The sequence below is a fragment of the Xiphophorus hellerii genome, chromosome 17 (genome assembly GCF_003331165.1).
Source record: "Xiphophorus hellerii strain 12219 chromosome 17, Xiphophorus_hellerii-4.1, whole genome shotgun sequence".
Classification (NCBI taxonomy): domain Eukaryota; kingdom Metazoa; phylum Chordata; class Actinopteri; order Cyprinodontiformes; family Poeciliidae; genus Xiphophorus; species Xiphophorus hellerii.
The window spans coordinates 8,034,191-8,049,693 of NC_045688.1; the positions used below are offsets into that span (position 1 = coordinate 8,034,191).

At 37.7% G+C, this 15,503-nt stretch overlaps 1 protein-coding gene across 1 annotated transcript in view; it reads right to left on the reverse strand.

Annotated features, from left to right (window-relative positions):
- ntn4 (netrin 4) overlaps positions 1-11,395 on the reverse strand; it is a 32,006-nt gene extending 20,611 nt beyond the window's left edge. The window contains exons 1-2 of the mRNA XM_032589953.1: positions 10,983-11,395; positions 7,832-8,385 (exon numbers count right to left, since the gene is read on the reverse strand). Of these exons, the coding sequence (XP_032445844.1) occupies positions 7,832-8,385; positions 10,983-11,028 (600 nt within the window). The 5' untranslated portion in view covers positions 11,029-11,395. The remainder of the gene's footprint in view (positions 1-7,831; positions 8,386-10,982) is intronic.
- Between the last annotated feature and the right edge of the window lie 4,108 nt (positions 11,396-15,503).

Sequence of the window (15,503 nt, forward strand, 5' to 3'; positions counted from 1 at the left end):
GCTCCTTTATTGGGAGCTGGTTTAGAATCATTTGGGCCTTGATTTACACCCCAGCATCATTGGATGTGACCTCAGGTGACCTTGATGTTGCCGGGCATTCTTGCACAAGTGCATTCCCCGTTCTGTCTCTGTCTGTTCCCTGAAAATCCTTTGAATTGACGATCCCTTTATGGCCTGCCATTGCCATGGCTATTGCTGCCGCTAGCAACTAACACCACTGCTGTTGTTGTGAGGGAAATAGTTGGTGTCACTTCCAAACCCTGGCTGGAGAATAAAACAAGTTGATATCATTTATATTTTGGGTAAGATGTAAGAAAAGTCTTGGTGCTCCACCCTGATTGGCTGGAAGTGTGATGGGAGGAGCGCTATTAACTTCCTTGTTATTGGATGAGGTCACAGGGGCACGGCTTTACGATCCACGGTTAAGAGAATACGACAAATAGGACGAGGGGGCGCCAGGTCCACAGGAGAGCATGAAGAGCTGGGCAGCACAAAGCCGGGGATGAAGATGCAGATCCACATAACTCAGGACTGGACAAAAGGCCAATGACAGCCCGGCAACGCCACGGCAACATGAACACACCCGTACACCGCTGCTGGCATGCACTCAAACTCGCACTGACGGATCACAGTCCTGCTATGGTCCACTTTGAGCTTTTTATTTCTTTTGGTTTTCATTTAAATTTAGAGATAAAACGTAAAAGTTCACAAATACACTGATGACGCCTGTGTTTTTCTGAGTGTCCTATTATGAAAAAGCTCAGTATGAGTTTCAGGTTTATGATGTAATCTTTTTGAGTCACATGGTGTACCACCATCAGCTGGACTGCGACAATGCAGTGTCATGTTTTCTTGGTTCAAAGTCTACCTAGACGGTACAAGAACATCCCAAATGAAAGCTGAATGATGACAGCATGTAGAAATTATAGCAAAGTATCCAGCTTGAATGAGCTCATATGAGGATTTATATAGTGTTCATTTGCTGATTTCAGGAATAGGAGGCCACATGAAATGTCTAAGAAGAAGACCTAGCAAACAGGCACTCAACCTAGGAATTTAAAGGCGTTTTTCTCCAAATAATCAAATAACCTCATGAGGCTTAAACTGCACTAAAGTTGCACAAGTGACAAAACATTTTTTCCAGATGACACCATCTGTCCTACTTAAACTTCAGGCTTGTCTTCAGTTGATTTTCTTACAACCCCATGATGTCTGGCCATTTAACCCTTCTAGACCAAACGTGTTGGCGACAATCCAGCCAACTTTGCGGTACCGTAACTCTGCGATACTTTGTGCTGTCTGAAAAATTCCAGCGGTTTCTGAAAGGGAAGACGTTGCGCTTTCCAGCCAATATGGGGTTATTACGGTAATTTCACCCCGCTGTAGCAGGGAGTGAAATTATTCTGAGGGGTGCTCAGGGTAAATTGTGAAAATAACTGCTAGATATTGAAAGTTCCAGTTGTTATGGATAAATTGGCAATGTCACATTGCCAATTTAAATGTCTAAATGTCACAGGACATTTAGTGAACTTCATATAATTAAAATAAGCAAAAATATCCAGGTAGAGATTTGAAACTTAGGTCTTAAAGGGTTAAGCTAACGCTACATGTGTTGATATACATTTAGTTCAGCATTCTCTGGTTTATTTTGCTCAGAGACTGAGAAAACACTGACTTGCAGCAGCAGCTAATTAACTATGCAGGAGAGTTGTTTGAAAAGATTTGAAATAAAGCGATGAATGTGATTTATGTCCAAAATATCTGGATTAGTGTACCTTTAGGCATTGAAAACAAAAGTAAACCTTTTAGTTACTAAATTTTTAGATTTCTTAGGCAATTTAAGTGACAACTGGAAGGACATATGTTGTTTTTAAACTTGTCCCTTTCATTATTTGATAAATATTTTCACAATAATTGAAAACAGGAAGGTACATCAGCTGATAGAAAATAAATTGTTGCTAAACTTTGGTTTACAGTCACAAGCAGTTTCTTTCACTGTGTGAGCTTTGTGATCCCAAACAAGAAAATGTATAAAAATAAAATGGAAGGAAGCAGCTGAAAGTCTCACTTTTCTACACAGAAGACATCAGTGGAAGGGTTTATGTTTGACTGCTTAAGAGGAGAGTCAAATTCATTGTGTTCTGTACAAGTTTACCAAATTCTTAAAAGTATTTTTTGTGCAAATTCAGAAAATTAAAAGTAAAGTGACTTCTTTCACTGTCAGTCGTTCAGTACAAGGTTTATTCTACATGTTTAACATACTAAAAACCTGAAAGCCTCTAAAACTATAAACTTCTTATTTATTTGATTTGATAAAATGTAAATATATCAACAAGAAACTGTAGGAATATTAGGGGCTTAAATTCACAAACTAATAAAACATTTAAAGTTTGACAACTGCAGCTGCTTGTAAAGCTGATTTAAAAAGGAAGTTAGACATTCTGCTGACTAATTGTGTTGTTGGGAGTTGTTGAGCTGTGTGAACGGAGAAAGAATCTCGTTTACTGTAAATAGGGCTGAGAATTGTCCTCCAAGCAGAAAGCATGGCGTTTGAAGCCTGGGAAAAAAATTTAATCAGGGCGAAAAACAAGATCAAGTTCATTTGTGCTCATTTTTAAACTAAGCTTTTTATTAATTCAGTTTGTATTTGATCCTTTCTCATGTTTCAAAACATTCATATTCAGAAATCAACTATTACCGTTATTGTTGGAGGTTGAAAAGACGGAACGGATCGACTGTGTTCAAAGCACCTTTTGGAGATGAAAAGCCTTTCCCACCTGCCATTAAAAAATGCAACAGATTTCAGGCCTGAGGTTGTGAGTTCACTGCGGGACACTGAATATCTTTCTTCCTGTTTCAGTGTGCGAAGTAAAGTAAGCCCAGCTTTAACAGGCCTAATTCCATCAAAGCGCTGTGCACTGTAATCTGGTAAACAGGCACAATGGGCATTGATGGAAGCAGAAAGACGGAGAGAGGGAAACTCTGGGAGGGGGGGCGGCGGCGGCGGCGTCTAGCCAATGAGACCGACATCCTTCAGAGAAACGGCACTTCCTTCCCAGCAGACAGACGGAGAGCAACTGTATGTTCATCTGAAAGGGCATGGAGACCGGAGTGTGTGTTGGAAGCACAGAAAAGGGAAACACGCGCGTGTGGGCGTGTGTGTGTGCATCAGAAGGGGGCAGAGTACCTAAAAATGGTGCGAAAGTAAGAGTAGAACTACTTCAACATATTTAGCCGTCCAAGAAATTACTCAAGTAAGAGTAAAAAAAGTATTTGGTGAAAAGACCTAAATGAAGTTGACCCCACCGTCTTCTTTAAATCAGACAAAAATAGTGTAAAACGTTTGTGCTGCTTTGGCTTTGAAGATATTGATGACATTTTAAACGTTGTTTTGATTTCATAAAAGTATGGGGGCTGGCTGATCTTTTGACCTTTAAACTTTCATTAATATCTTCAAAGCCAAACCAGCACAAACAGAAATTTTTGCTGCACAAACGTTGTCAAGTTGATTGACACCAGTTTTGTCTGATTTGAAGAAGGTGGACTGCCAACTTCACTCAGGTAGCGAAAGGTTTACTCAAATACTGAGTAACTGATCAAATGATCAATATTTTAAAATTATATCACCAGATGGACCAAAATACAAAGAATTTTTGGTATTTTACGGATGAAAATGACGAAAATGTCTGTAAATAACAAAACATAACAAAAAGAAAATATCTCCAAATCAGCTTCTTTCAATAAAAAAACTTATTAAACTTTAATAAAAACTACAAGCGCGTCTGAACTTTTGGTAAAAACATATTTCTTCTTCATTCAATGGATAGAGAATCCAGAAATCTATTTAAATAAGAGTAGAAATACTTCATTATAAAGTTACTCAAGTAAAAGTAAAAAGTAGAGCTTAGTAAAAATACTCCCAAAAGTACTTTCTATTTCAGAAAAATTACTCAAGTAAATGTAATTGAGTAAATGTAACTAGGTACTTCTTCACTCTGTGGAGTTTCCATCTCTCTTCCCTCAGGAGGTCAGACTGTGTAACAAACACTTACATTTTTACGGCTGGCCTCATGAACGCGTGAATACTTTCCCTCCATCTCTCCACCATCACCTTTTTACCACGTCACAGGTGAACACGGAAAGCTTTCAACACATGAGATGACACGCTTTTATGTTCGCCAGAGAAAGGAGAGAAGCAGAAAACCGAGAATACCTGCTGCCTGCGATCGCTCCGAGCTACAAACCCACATCCCTCCCCACCTTCACCCTCCCTTTCTCCGACACCCGGCTCCAAACCTTCAGTCTCACTTATCTGATCCCAGCAGCTCACATGCAACCCTGAGACCTTTGATGGCTGCTAAAAACAACACATAGAGCCTCGTTTTGACTTCTTATGCGGTCAAAAATGTCAGTTTTCAATCATGTTGATGCAGGTGGAAGCTAATTATTACTGGTAAGGATTTTGTTTTGCAAAACCAGCGTAACAGCATGGCTTATTGTTGTGCTGATTACACATTTAGCCTTAAAGGTGTCCTACTATGTTTCCTTGAACATGTTAGGAAAGGTTTATGGGCTATGCTAAAAATATTTTGCACAAAATCATTCTTAGATAATGAGTTTTTAGTCTGATCAGTTCTTGTCACTTTAAATCGAAATAAGCTGCTGCTGCCCAAATGCCCAACTCAATGTTTACATTCATGTGTAAAAATTCCTACAAACAGATGCGCAATTATACAAGCAACAAGCAAAAGTGGAGCCTCCTGCACAACCAACAAGAATACAGCAAGTGGTTTCTGCATAGTAAGTTAACAACAAAACACTTGTCTTTTCCATCAGCCATTATGCAGCAGTAAAACTAGCTAACCAAACGGGCTGGAGTTCTGCTTGGGTTGCTAGGTAACGAGTTGGGGTTGTAGATTCGAGGTTTCCCCCAGAAAACTTGCTAAGCCTGGTGGTGGGGCGCTAGGACAGTCAGTCATCCAGCAGCTCGCGTGTTTTTGGGTTAAGAAATGCTTAAAGTTGACAGGAAATTTGGAATTGTCACTTGATAATTATGCGTTATTGGAAGATTAATATCTGAACACCAATTATGAATTCTTTAAAAAATGCAAAAATTATTATTTTTTTAAAATAAATAAGCAATGCTAAGCCTGGTGGAGGCACAAGTAAAGCCTGGTGGCCCGCCAGGCTTATAATACACTGAGGGAAACCCTGCAGCTGCTGATTTGTGATGTTACATTTGGAACGTTTTTGAAACAGCTCATTTTCCAGACACCAAAAAACATGAATCTGTTGCCATAAAATGGTTGGGTGTTTTTTAATTAAGCACTTTGTTTGTTTTTAGAAGCAGTAGAAAACCAAATGGAAGTAGAAAAAACGTGCAAAGCGTAAACTTTTCATAATAGGTCCCCTATAAAATGAAATGGGCTGCAAGTATTAAACAAAACCATATCCAACATCTTGAAAGTATACTTGTTCTCTTCTGTTTTTGATAGAAACTCGTTTATTGAGAATCTGGTATTGCTTTTCAGAACAACTCTGGAGCCCTTTGGTTCTGGCACCAGTTAGATTTTATAACAACCATATTTTCTACTGTATTATCAAGGATTCTGTGGATTTTCTCTTCTGACTTGATTCTTCAAAGAGATATTAGATAAACAAGCCAGTGTTTCTTCAATTTGTATTGCAGAACAATTCAGTAAAACCAGCAACTGTCTTATTTGCAGATTGTTGTAAAAGCGAGGCTGAAGGCTGAAGAGGTACTGAAGGTGGATGAGTTTAAGCACCTTGGGTCAACCCTTCAAAGCTGCTGTCGGTGCAGGAAAGAAGTGAAGAAGAAGAAAGCAGGCCGGGTGGAGTGGTAGGAGACGACTGTCGAGGGTGATTTGTAACAAAGCACAAAGCTGCGAGAGTGACGGCGAAAATTTACAAGACAGCAGTGAGATCTGCTCTGAGGTTTGGTTTGGAGATGTACAGCAAATCAGACAAATATTCCTGGGTGCAATGTCCTGAATCTGTGAGCAGCTACACTGCAAAAACACAAAATGTTTTGTATTTTTGGTTTAGACTCTAGTGCAAATATCCAAGTTCACTTGAAATTAGACTAAAGTAGCTTACGAGTAACTTTTATGAGCTTATTTTAAGTAAATAATTCCTTAAATTGAAGAAAAACATTTAGTTCACTTATACATAAAATGTTCTTTTCCCGTAGCACCAGTATGTAAGCCTGTCACAATAATCAATAAATCAATTAATCACATGATAAATTAAAACAAACTCAATAATTTTGATTGGCATGATTTATTGTTTTTCTCTTTCTACCAAAAACTGAATTATAAAAGTTTTCAGTCCGGTGCTTTTGTCTCATATAGTCCTTTTTTATTTACAGGGACTTCATAATTCAATCTATTTGTTGTTTTATTTATTTGGGATATTTAAAATGTCTTCTAGTTCCAGTGTTAAATGTTCATTAGAATTTAAAGTTTATTGATTACCATTACAGTACTTAAAAATGGTCCCAAAACAACAATATTATCATTTATCACAATAACTTCTGGAACAATTTATCAAAATGTATTGTGACAGGCCTACTAGTACGTTATTGATATTAAGGAATCATTTACTTAAAACAAGCTCCTATATCTTGCTCAAAAGTTACTTGTAAGTTAGTTTTGTCTTATTTCCAGTCCTAACTTGGTAAACTTTGTGTTTTTGCAGTGTATGAACGAGGTAAACAGCCTCCTTGGTATAAAGAATCTGTGCAGCTGTCTTGGTTTTGCTCTGGAGCCTCCGGTTCAGGGGTGAATCCTAATTACAGAGGTGGAGAAAGAGCGGCCAGCTGAGCAGCAGGAGAAAACAGCTGGTCTGTCGAAGCGCTGCCTGACCTCTTCTAAGATCTGGCTCATCAGCTGAGGAGTCACAGGTCAAAGGTCAGGCTCCCTGCACAACTGGCTCTCACTAACACAAGAAAGCCACAAACCAAGGGAGGAAAACAAAATGTTGTTTACACACAGCGCTCCAGCAGCTGTCAGAAACAGTTTGTAGAAATGACCGCCAGGCTACCAGAGCAGCAACACACAGCTGCAGAGCGGCTCCCGACTCACACGGTTCCAATTAAACATCAGTGGATCTCAGGAAGCTCTGCAGCGCTGCAGTCAAAGCGTGCCGATTAAGCACTCAATCACCTGGCTTTGCTCTTGTTCTGCTTCCTACGCCACTCGCCTGTAGCGTGACTTTTCCGGTGACTGAGCCAACAGGGGAAAATCGCTGATTCTGCAGCACGGATTACCGTCCATACGCCGCATGTAAATTATCTCATCAGTGGAGCTTTTTTTTTTTCCAGAGGTTGTTGGAAAATGCTGAAACACCTCCAGCATTTTCTCCGCAGGTGTGGTTCCGCCCCCCGCTCCACCTGTTGCATGTTTGTTTTTCTGGTGTTGCTTTCTCTTTCTACTAAAGACTGGATGAAACAGCTTCAGGTTGGTGGATTAGTCTTAACTAGCTGTTTTTTGTTCATTTACGTTTTAGTTGTTGCTTTGCTTGTTTTGTTTATTTTGGATATTTAAAATGTCTTCTGGTTATACTGTTAAATGTTAGACATTAAAGTTAGTTAATATTTTAGATTGTGTACCACAATTTCACTTAAACGTGGTCTCAAAACAGCGATATTATTGTTTATCACGATAAATTCTGAGACGATTTATTGTCCTGTAAAATTTGTTACTGTAGGTAAACGATATCAAAAGCTTTTGGAAACATGTAAATGCACGGATAAGCTATTTCCTCTGAGTATTCAAGTTGTTTGAAAAGTCTTGACAGAGTTTCACCTCACCTCCCCTCGGCTGCAGGGATAAGCTCCAGAGTACTTAGAGGTGCAGCCGGCTCCGTCCCGGCCTCCGCCTGCTTTTCCCTCCTCCAGCCCAAAGGTGGCGCTGCAGTTACTGGCGTAGTACTGCAACATCCTCCACGTTCGGCCAAAGTCCTGCGAGCGCTCCAGGGTCATGGCGGCAGGCCGGGGTGAGCGAAACACGAGGATGAGGTGGGTAAAGTAGAACTCCGTCTCCAGGTCCAGCTGGACCGTCTCGGACTCCACGCCTTCCGCAGACTGCCACCAGGTGTTGGGGTGGCGGAAGGACGAGTCGGACATGGCGCCGGCCAGGTGGGACAGGAAAGGCAGCGCGGCATTGCATTTGGAGCATTTGGGGGCGCTGCAGGCCTGGTTGGCGTTGGGGTCAGCGTAGGAGCAGTACAGCTCTGATCCATTGTTTCCGCAGACAGATTGAGTCAGAACCCGCCGACCCAGAGCGAGGTTTCCCATGCGGGGGTTGCAGGCCCTGCTCTCACAGCGGGGAGCCACACCTGCTCGAAACACCCCCACTCCAACACCTGGGTAGAGGAAAAAATGAAGAAAAGTTGGCTTCACGTCATGTTGAGAAGGTTTTATACCCCAAACAGCTGAACTTACAGAATTATTACACACAGAAACACAATAAGGTCCATTTTTTATTGGCAGGGCCGGCACAAGCCTTTTTGGGGCCTTCAGCAGATTTTCATTTGGGGCCCAACATACCAACAAGTCAACACTAAATGCATCATCATTCCTAGGCTACTTTATATGTGTAACATACCTATTATCGTTAGCATCGTTCGCATTTAGCTTACATGATACCAGTGTTAGTATGGCTGTTGATTTTAACAAACTAAAAAAATGGATTTTGTGTTGCAAATTGGTATTTAAGTGTGCTATATTTTAGTTATCTTAAAGTAACATCAGATAATAAGCACTAAATTTACAGTAAACAAGCAAACATGTTAGTTACCTTACATTTCCCCAACAAGAAATATATTAACTGTTTCTTGTGTAACAGCTATTAAAATAAAATAGAAATTGTTTTTCTATGTGTAATAGCATTTTGTCTGTATTATTCAGTGTTATTTTAAATATATTTACATATTTTATTATGCTAACGTGGTGCTCTTGGGGGCCCTAAGCAGCTGCTTAATTTGCATTGCTTTGGGCCGACTGTCTCTTTGTACAAAACCTGATAAAAATCAATATGACTCGATACTGGAGGATCATTGCAGTGCAGCAAGCATAAAATTTGTATGCTCAGCCCTCTGGTTTTATCCTTTTATATCTCTTCAAGATGGCCGCAGTTTTTGAGCCTTTTAAACCAATTATTTCCGTAACATGTTACCCATTTCTATGACTTGGATGAACTCAGATGTTTTCGACTTTGGTCATCCTGTCCATGCAACTTTAAAGTAACAATAGGAGGCAAAATTAGATGCTGAAAGTGAAACGGTTTACGAGTCTCACACCAGTCATCAACTAGAAGGAGATGGAGATGTGGCACACAGACTGTGACACGGTTAGCATTAGCTTTGGCTAGTTTTTTTTTTGTGTTTAGCAGTTTACGATTTCCTTCTACTAAACAAATCCCATGCATTAGCAGTTTAGTGTTAACTTCTGCTAATATTTTTATATGTTTAGTGGTTTAGCATTAGTTTCCACTCATTTTTTGTGATTAGCGTTAGCTTCTGCAAAGTTTTTAAGAGTGTAGCAGTTTAAAATTAGCTTCTGCTAATTTTTTTTATATGTTAGTAGTTCAGCGTTAACTTCCACTCGGGTTAACGTTTTTTATGCGATTAGCATTAGCCTCTGAAAAGTTTTTTAACAGTGTAGCAGTTTAGTGTTGGCTTCTGCAAAACAAATAAAAACTGTTCAGCAGTTTATGGTTATCTTCTACTATTGCTATGTGCTTTGAGGTTTAGCGTTAGCATAGCTGCCATTCTTATCTATGCAAATGTTTTTAGTTCATATTTTCTCCATTACAACTTTTTCAATCTTCTCATCAGCTTCCCTGTTCCTGACAAAGAAAGCCATCCTCATAGCATGATTCTTTCTCTATTGTTTTTGTTTTTTCCAGGTGCCACACAATATTTATCAAATTGGTCGATATTACATAAAAAAAGATGGACTCAATCAGTTACATAATTTCTAAAGACGAATGGTTGCACCGAATTTTACACTTGGTCCAAATTTCTTGCTCCAAGGACCAAATTCACCAAGTTTATAATCTTTTTCTTCAATTAAAAATGCAAAAATGCTATTATTGCAATTTCTTTCTCTTTTAAATTCACAATAACTTAAACATGTAATATTTGAGTGAAAATTAAGCAACAGAATTGTTTAATTTGCTCATATTTGCCCTAATATTTACAGTTGTGTAACTTTTTGGGGCTTTTTTTGTTAAGATGTTTTTAGTTTATTTGGAACAACTATTTTATTTTTAATTCTTTGCTGTATTTAGCCAAGTAATGAATGGATGGTTTAAAAGTTGTTTCATGTTCATAGCAGCCCAAAATAATAGTATAATATACTTAACACTACAAAACATGTCAATTTTTGACAAGTTCTTAACATTTTTTATTTGCAGTTTGGTGCCACAACTGGTACCAAAGTAAAGGGAACTAAATGCAGATTTTCATATGCAAAAAAATTAAAATACAATTAAGAACATATAGAGGTTTGTGGTTGTAATGTGACTTTTTGGTGGTATGAATACTTCTGCAAGGCAGAGTAGAGTTGCAGTCTGACTCACTGTGTCTATGTACACAAGTCAAGTGATTTACCTCGATCGGAAATGTTATGCAAAACCAGATAATGGAGGCATTGTGCACCTGCCTGCCGCAGACTGCAGCCAGCGTGGACTCTGACACAGATAAAGTTTGGCAGCTATAGAGCGGGATGAGCAGCATTCAGACGCCTTCCAGACTCTCCGTGACCCCCCTGCAGGGCCACAGTGTCAGGTTCCGCTGGATTTATTGTCCTGAACCTGCAGCTCAAGCTGGAAAACCTCAGAAACTGCCTCAAAATCAGTTTACACTGATTTATTATAACACTGTAAGCTTTTTACATAACAGTTTTCGTTACTTGAGTGGCTGATTGCACTAGTTTGTGAGATAATAATTGGACTTACCTGCGTTTGACAACACGGCCAGACTGATCAGGAATAAAACCAGCATATCTCCTCGCAGCGATAATCCAAAGAGAACTGAACCAGACAGAAAACCATGCAAATATCTTACAAATATAAAACAATAATTAAAAAAAGAAATTCTTCAGATCCAGTGTGGACTTTCTCTTTCACTCAGCAGCGACCCAATGAGGCGATAATAACGCAGCGCTCGGAGAAAACAACATGATCCCGGACGCTGCGTCCCGTCCCGCAGAGAGAGAAGGAGACCCGCGGAGGAGGAGGAGGAAGAGGAGGGATGAACGGCGGTGCTCGGCTCGTCTGCAGCTCTCAGACCCGCAGCGTGGTTCATCTCCCCGCAGTCTGACTCCGCCGCCCGGTCATCTATTTCTAAGGAGCGCACAGACGCGGAGGGTTTGTTTGGTGACGGCGGCGCTGCAGCTCCGCCTTTCTCCCTCCGCGTTTTTTTTAAATTATTATCCTGCTTAAAGAAACACCCCGATTTACGATTCAAACCGCTTTTAGTTAAGCTTTCATTTAAGTTTGTGCACATTTTGTCACATTATAACCACAAACTCTAATCTATTTTATTTGTCTTGTAGCTGGAACTATAGTTACATTTACTTGAGTAACTTTTTTGAAAAAATGTACTTTTACTACGCTGTACGTTTTACTTTTACTTGGGTATTTTATTATGAAGTATTTCTACTCTTACTTGAGTTAAACTTCTGGATCTTCTACCCACTGATTGAAGAACAAACATGTTTTAACCAAAAATTCACCAGACACAGACCTGCAGTTTTTATTAAAGTTTTATTAGTTTTTTATTGAAAGAAACTGATTTGGAAAAAAGTTATTTTGCCTGACTTTGTTATTTTTTTGTTACTTATATGAATTATTGTGATTTTGTCTCCTAAAATACCATCATTTCCACTTAACTTTATTATTATTATTTTCTGTCTGATGCTGTAATCGTTAAATATTAGATGATTGATAATTTGATCATTCACTCAGTACTTTTTACCAAATACTTTTTTACTCTTTCTTCAGTACAATTGTTGGGAACTCTACCCACCGTAGTTTACATTTACTTGAGTAACATTTTGTAAAATATAAATAAATAAAACATTACATTTATTTTTATTTTATTGTTTTTGATAGGAATAGATACAAGAATCATATCAAGATCAACGAAAGCCTGGATCACACCGTCTGTAGCTGATTCACAACCTCAACCCTTTAAAACCTTTGATAGTTGGTTAAAATAGAAAGTTAAGATTAACAGTAAAAACAATAAAATAATGTATTTACAACTATTCAGTCAAAACAATTACGATATTTAGACATGAGTGCACTACAGAAGCCTTTAAATGAATATTTTAATGCCAGATGGTAATGAGTTTGAAAGATACAACTCAAATGCACCATAAATTATTTTACAGTAATTTATGGTGCATCTAGTGACTATTGCTTTTCTCTTAATAGATATATGTAATGCCTCCTGTGCTACAAAATAATAAAGCTGTCAAAGCTCATTAGATTATATATTTTAATGAAGGTACAGTGATGATTGCGGGCAAACTGAGCTACAAATTGAAGATAGCCACTGTGTCCGGTGTAAATCCAAATTAGGACACTTTATTACATAAACAGCTGTGTAATTTCCTCCAGTGCTCACAGTTTTGGACCGCCATGTGAATTCCCAGTGAAAAGCTGATTTCTGTATCCTCATTTCCTGACTAATTGTCTCGCAAAGTGACGCTGCTGACGCACTGAGAGGAGCGCCGACTGGCCGCTCTGCTGAGCACCAATCGCCTCCTTTGTTGTTGACAATGTTGCTGTCCGTAGAAAACCAGCGACACAAACAGGCAACGTGGAAACGTCAAGTTCTGTTTTCCACACGAGCGTCTGCGCTCCATAATTGACGCAAAAGCAGATTTACTGGGACTTTTCCGAGTCGGTCCGCATTAAAGCGCCCCCTTGTGTTCCGGAATTGTATCCAAATCTCAACCCGTGTAGTCGGAGCGTGACCCGTTTTCTGTGGATGTGACCCGTGTCCAATAAGCAGTGAGCCAAGCTAAACTATCTCACCTGTTTCCTCGGTTCTGTTTGTCTGTGTTCGGTCAGTGGTTCCGCTCCCCCTCAAGGAGACATTTTCTCTCCAAACAGCCTCACAGCAAAGCTTCCTGCTTTACATCGCTAATAAACTTTATAGTTTCTATTTACTGAAATCCCAAAAATTTTATTTGAGCCGCTCTGCTATAAAATGCTGTTTGTAAAGTTATGCAATAAAAAAAATAAATACTAATAATATATTTTTAGCCTGTTAGAGAAAACACACGGTTGCTCCTTTTTCACCTTCTTATTCAAACTTTTATAAACGTTTAACTATCAAATGAAATATTTAGCTAAGAGGATAAACATTTAGTTTGTAATTTAAATATTTAGTGTGGAGTAACAGAATATATTTAGCTATCAAAATAAACATTTAATGTGGAGTTAAATATTTAGTTGGGAAACTAAATATTGAACTCTATACAAATTATTTATTTGGGACCTAAACATTTAGCCTGCAGACTAAATATTTAGGTTTCTAATTAATTAATTAATCTGGAAGTTAAACATTTAGTTAGAAAAATAAATATTTAGCTCAGAATTGAACAACTAAAGATTTAGATTATAAACTAAATATTTAGCTTTCTAACTAAATGTTTACTTTGGAAGTTAAACAAAAATATTTAGTTTGAAAACTAAAAATTTAGCTCCAAATTAAATATGTTTTTGGGGGAGAGGGGAACAAAATATTTAATGTGGAAGTTAAATATCTAACTAGTTTGCAAACTAAATATTTAGCTTTCTTGCTACATATTTATCTCCAAATTAAATATTTAGTTTGGACCTTTGACATTTATAAATGTAAGAACAAGATGGTTAAAATATAACTTTGAAAAATGAGCAGCCAACATATAAAATAAATCTTGCTGTTAATTTTTTACTGTGTAACTTTTCATCCTCTGCTGGACTTGAACCAAAAGTGTGGGAAGATTTTGCACATGGTTCGGTTCGTCGGCTCCACGCCTCGTCCTCTTCCCTCCGTTTAGCGGCTCCAGAGGCTCGTTGCTCCATCAGGCAGCAGACTGGAAAACATTCCCGCTTGCTCCCTGAACAAAGTCGGTTCTTTCCAAATAATGACGTCAGCAAACGAAAGGCTTGGAGTCGATGCCAAGATAATGACTGGGAATCTTATGACACTGAGGCCACATTGTTTTAAAGAGCCGTGGCTTAAATCCCAGAGTAGTTTATTGTCTTGGGAAGGTCATGAACAATAAACGTTAAAAAAAAGAGTATATTCTTTTTAACGACCACATGAGAAGCTGCATGGGAGGTTTGTGCTTTTCTTTCTTTTCAGGTCTTTCCCAGTTAAGATCATATCTTTATTCTATTTGAGATCATTTTCCAATGATGTTTTGATTCTTAACTGGTCAGTTTAAGCCTCCTAATGGTCATACACTGTAAAAAAAATAAAAAACAAAACGTCTCTAATCTTTGTTGAACTACCAGTAGGTGTGGTTGCCAGATTTATACTGTATAATAGAGTAAAATGTGGTAAAATTCTGTATAAATACGGTAAATTCTGTAGAAATTCGGTAAAATGTGGTCAAATTCTGTAGAAATTTGGTAAAATGTGGTAAAATTCTGTAGAAATTTGGTAAAATGTGGTAAAATTCTGTATAAATACGGTAAAATGTGGTAAAATTCTGTATAAATACGGTAAAATGTGGTAAAATTCTGTATAAATACAGTAAAATGTGGTAAAATTCTGTATAAATACAGTAAAATGTGGTAAAATTCTGTATAAATACAGTAAAATGTGGTAAAATTCTGTATAAATATGGTAAAATGTGGTAAAATTCTGTATAAATATGGTAAAATGTGGTAAAATTCTGTATAAATACAGTAAAATGTGGTAAAATTCTGTATAAATATGGTAAAATGTGGTAAAATTCTGTATTAATACAGTAAAATGTGGTAAAATTCAGTATAAATTCGGTAAAATGTGGTAAAATTCTGTATAAATACGGTAAAATGTGGTAAAATTCAGTATAAATTCGGTAAAATGTGGTAAAATTCTGTATAAATACGGTAAAATGTGGTAAAATTCTGTATTAATACAGTAAAATGTGGTAAAATTCAGTATAAATTCGGTAAAATGTGGTAAAATTCTGTATAAATACGGTAAAATGTGGTAAAATTCTGTATAAATACAGTAAAATGTCAGCAACCACAGCTGCTGGTATGTTACCATAAATTAGAGACTTTTTTTTAAATAATGTATGTGAAAGCTTTGATTATTTTAATGCCTTGTTTAGTATATTTTTTCATTTCTGTTATATAATTTTCTTTTTATATTTGGTCATTTTGATAATCTGTAATTAATCTATTGAAATCATTCTATTTATAGTAAATTCACAAATATTTTAGGTATTTAAACTGTATATTGATGTATTGCCTATTTTGTGTAAT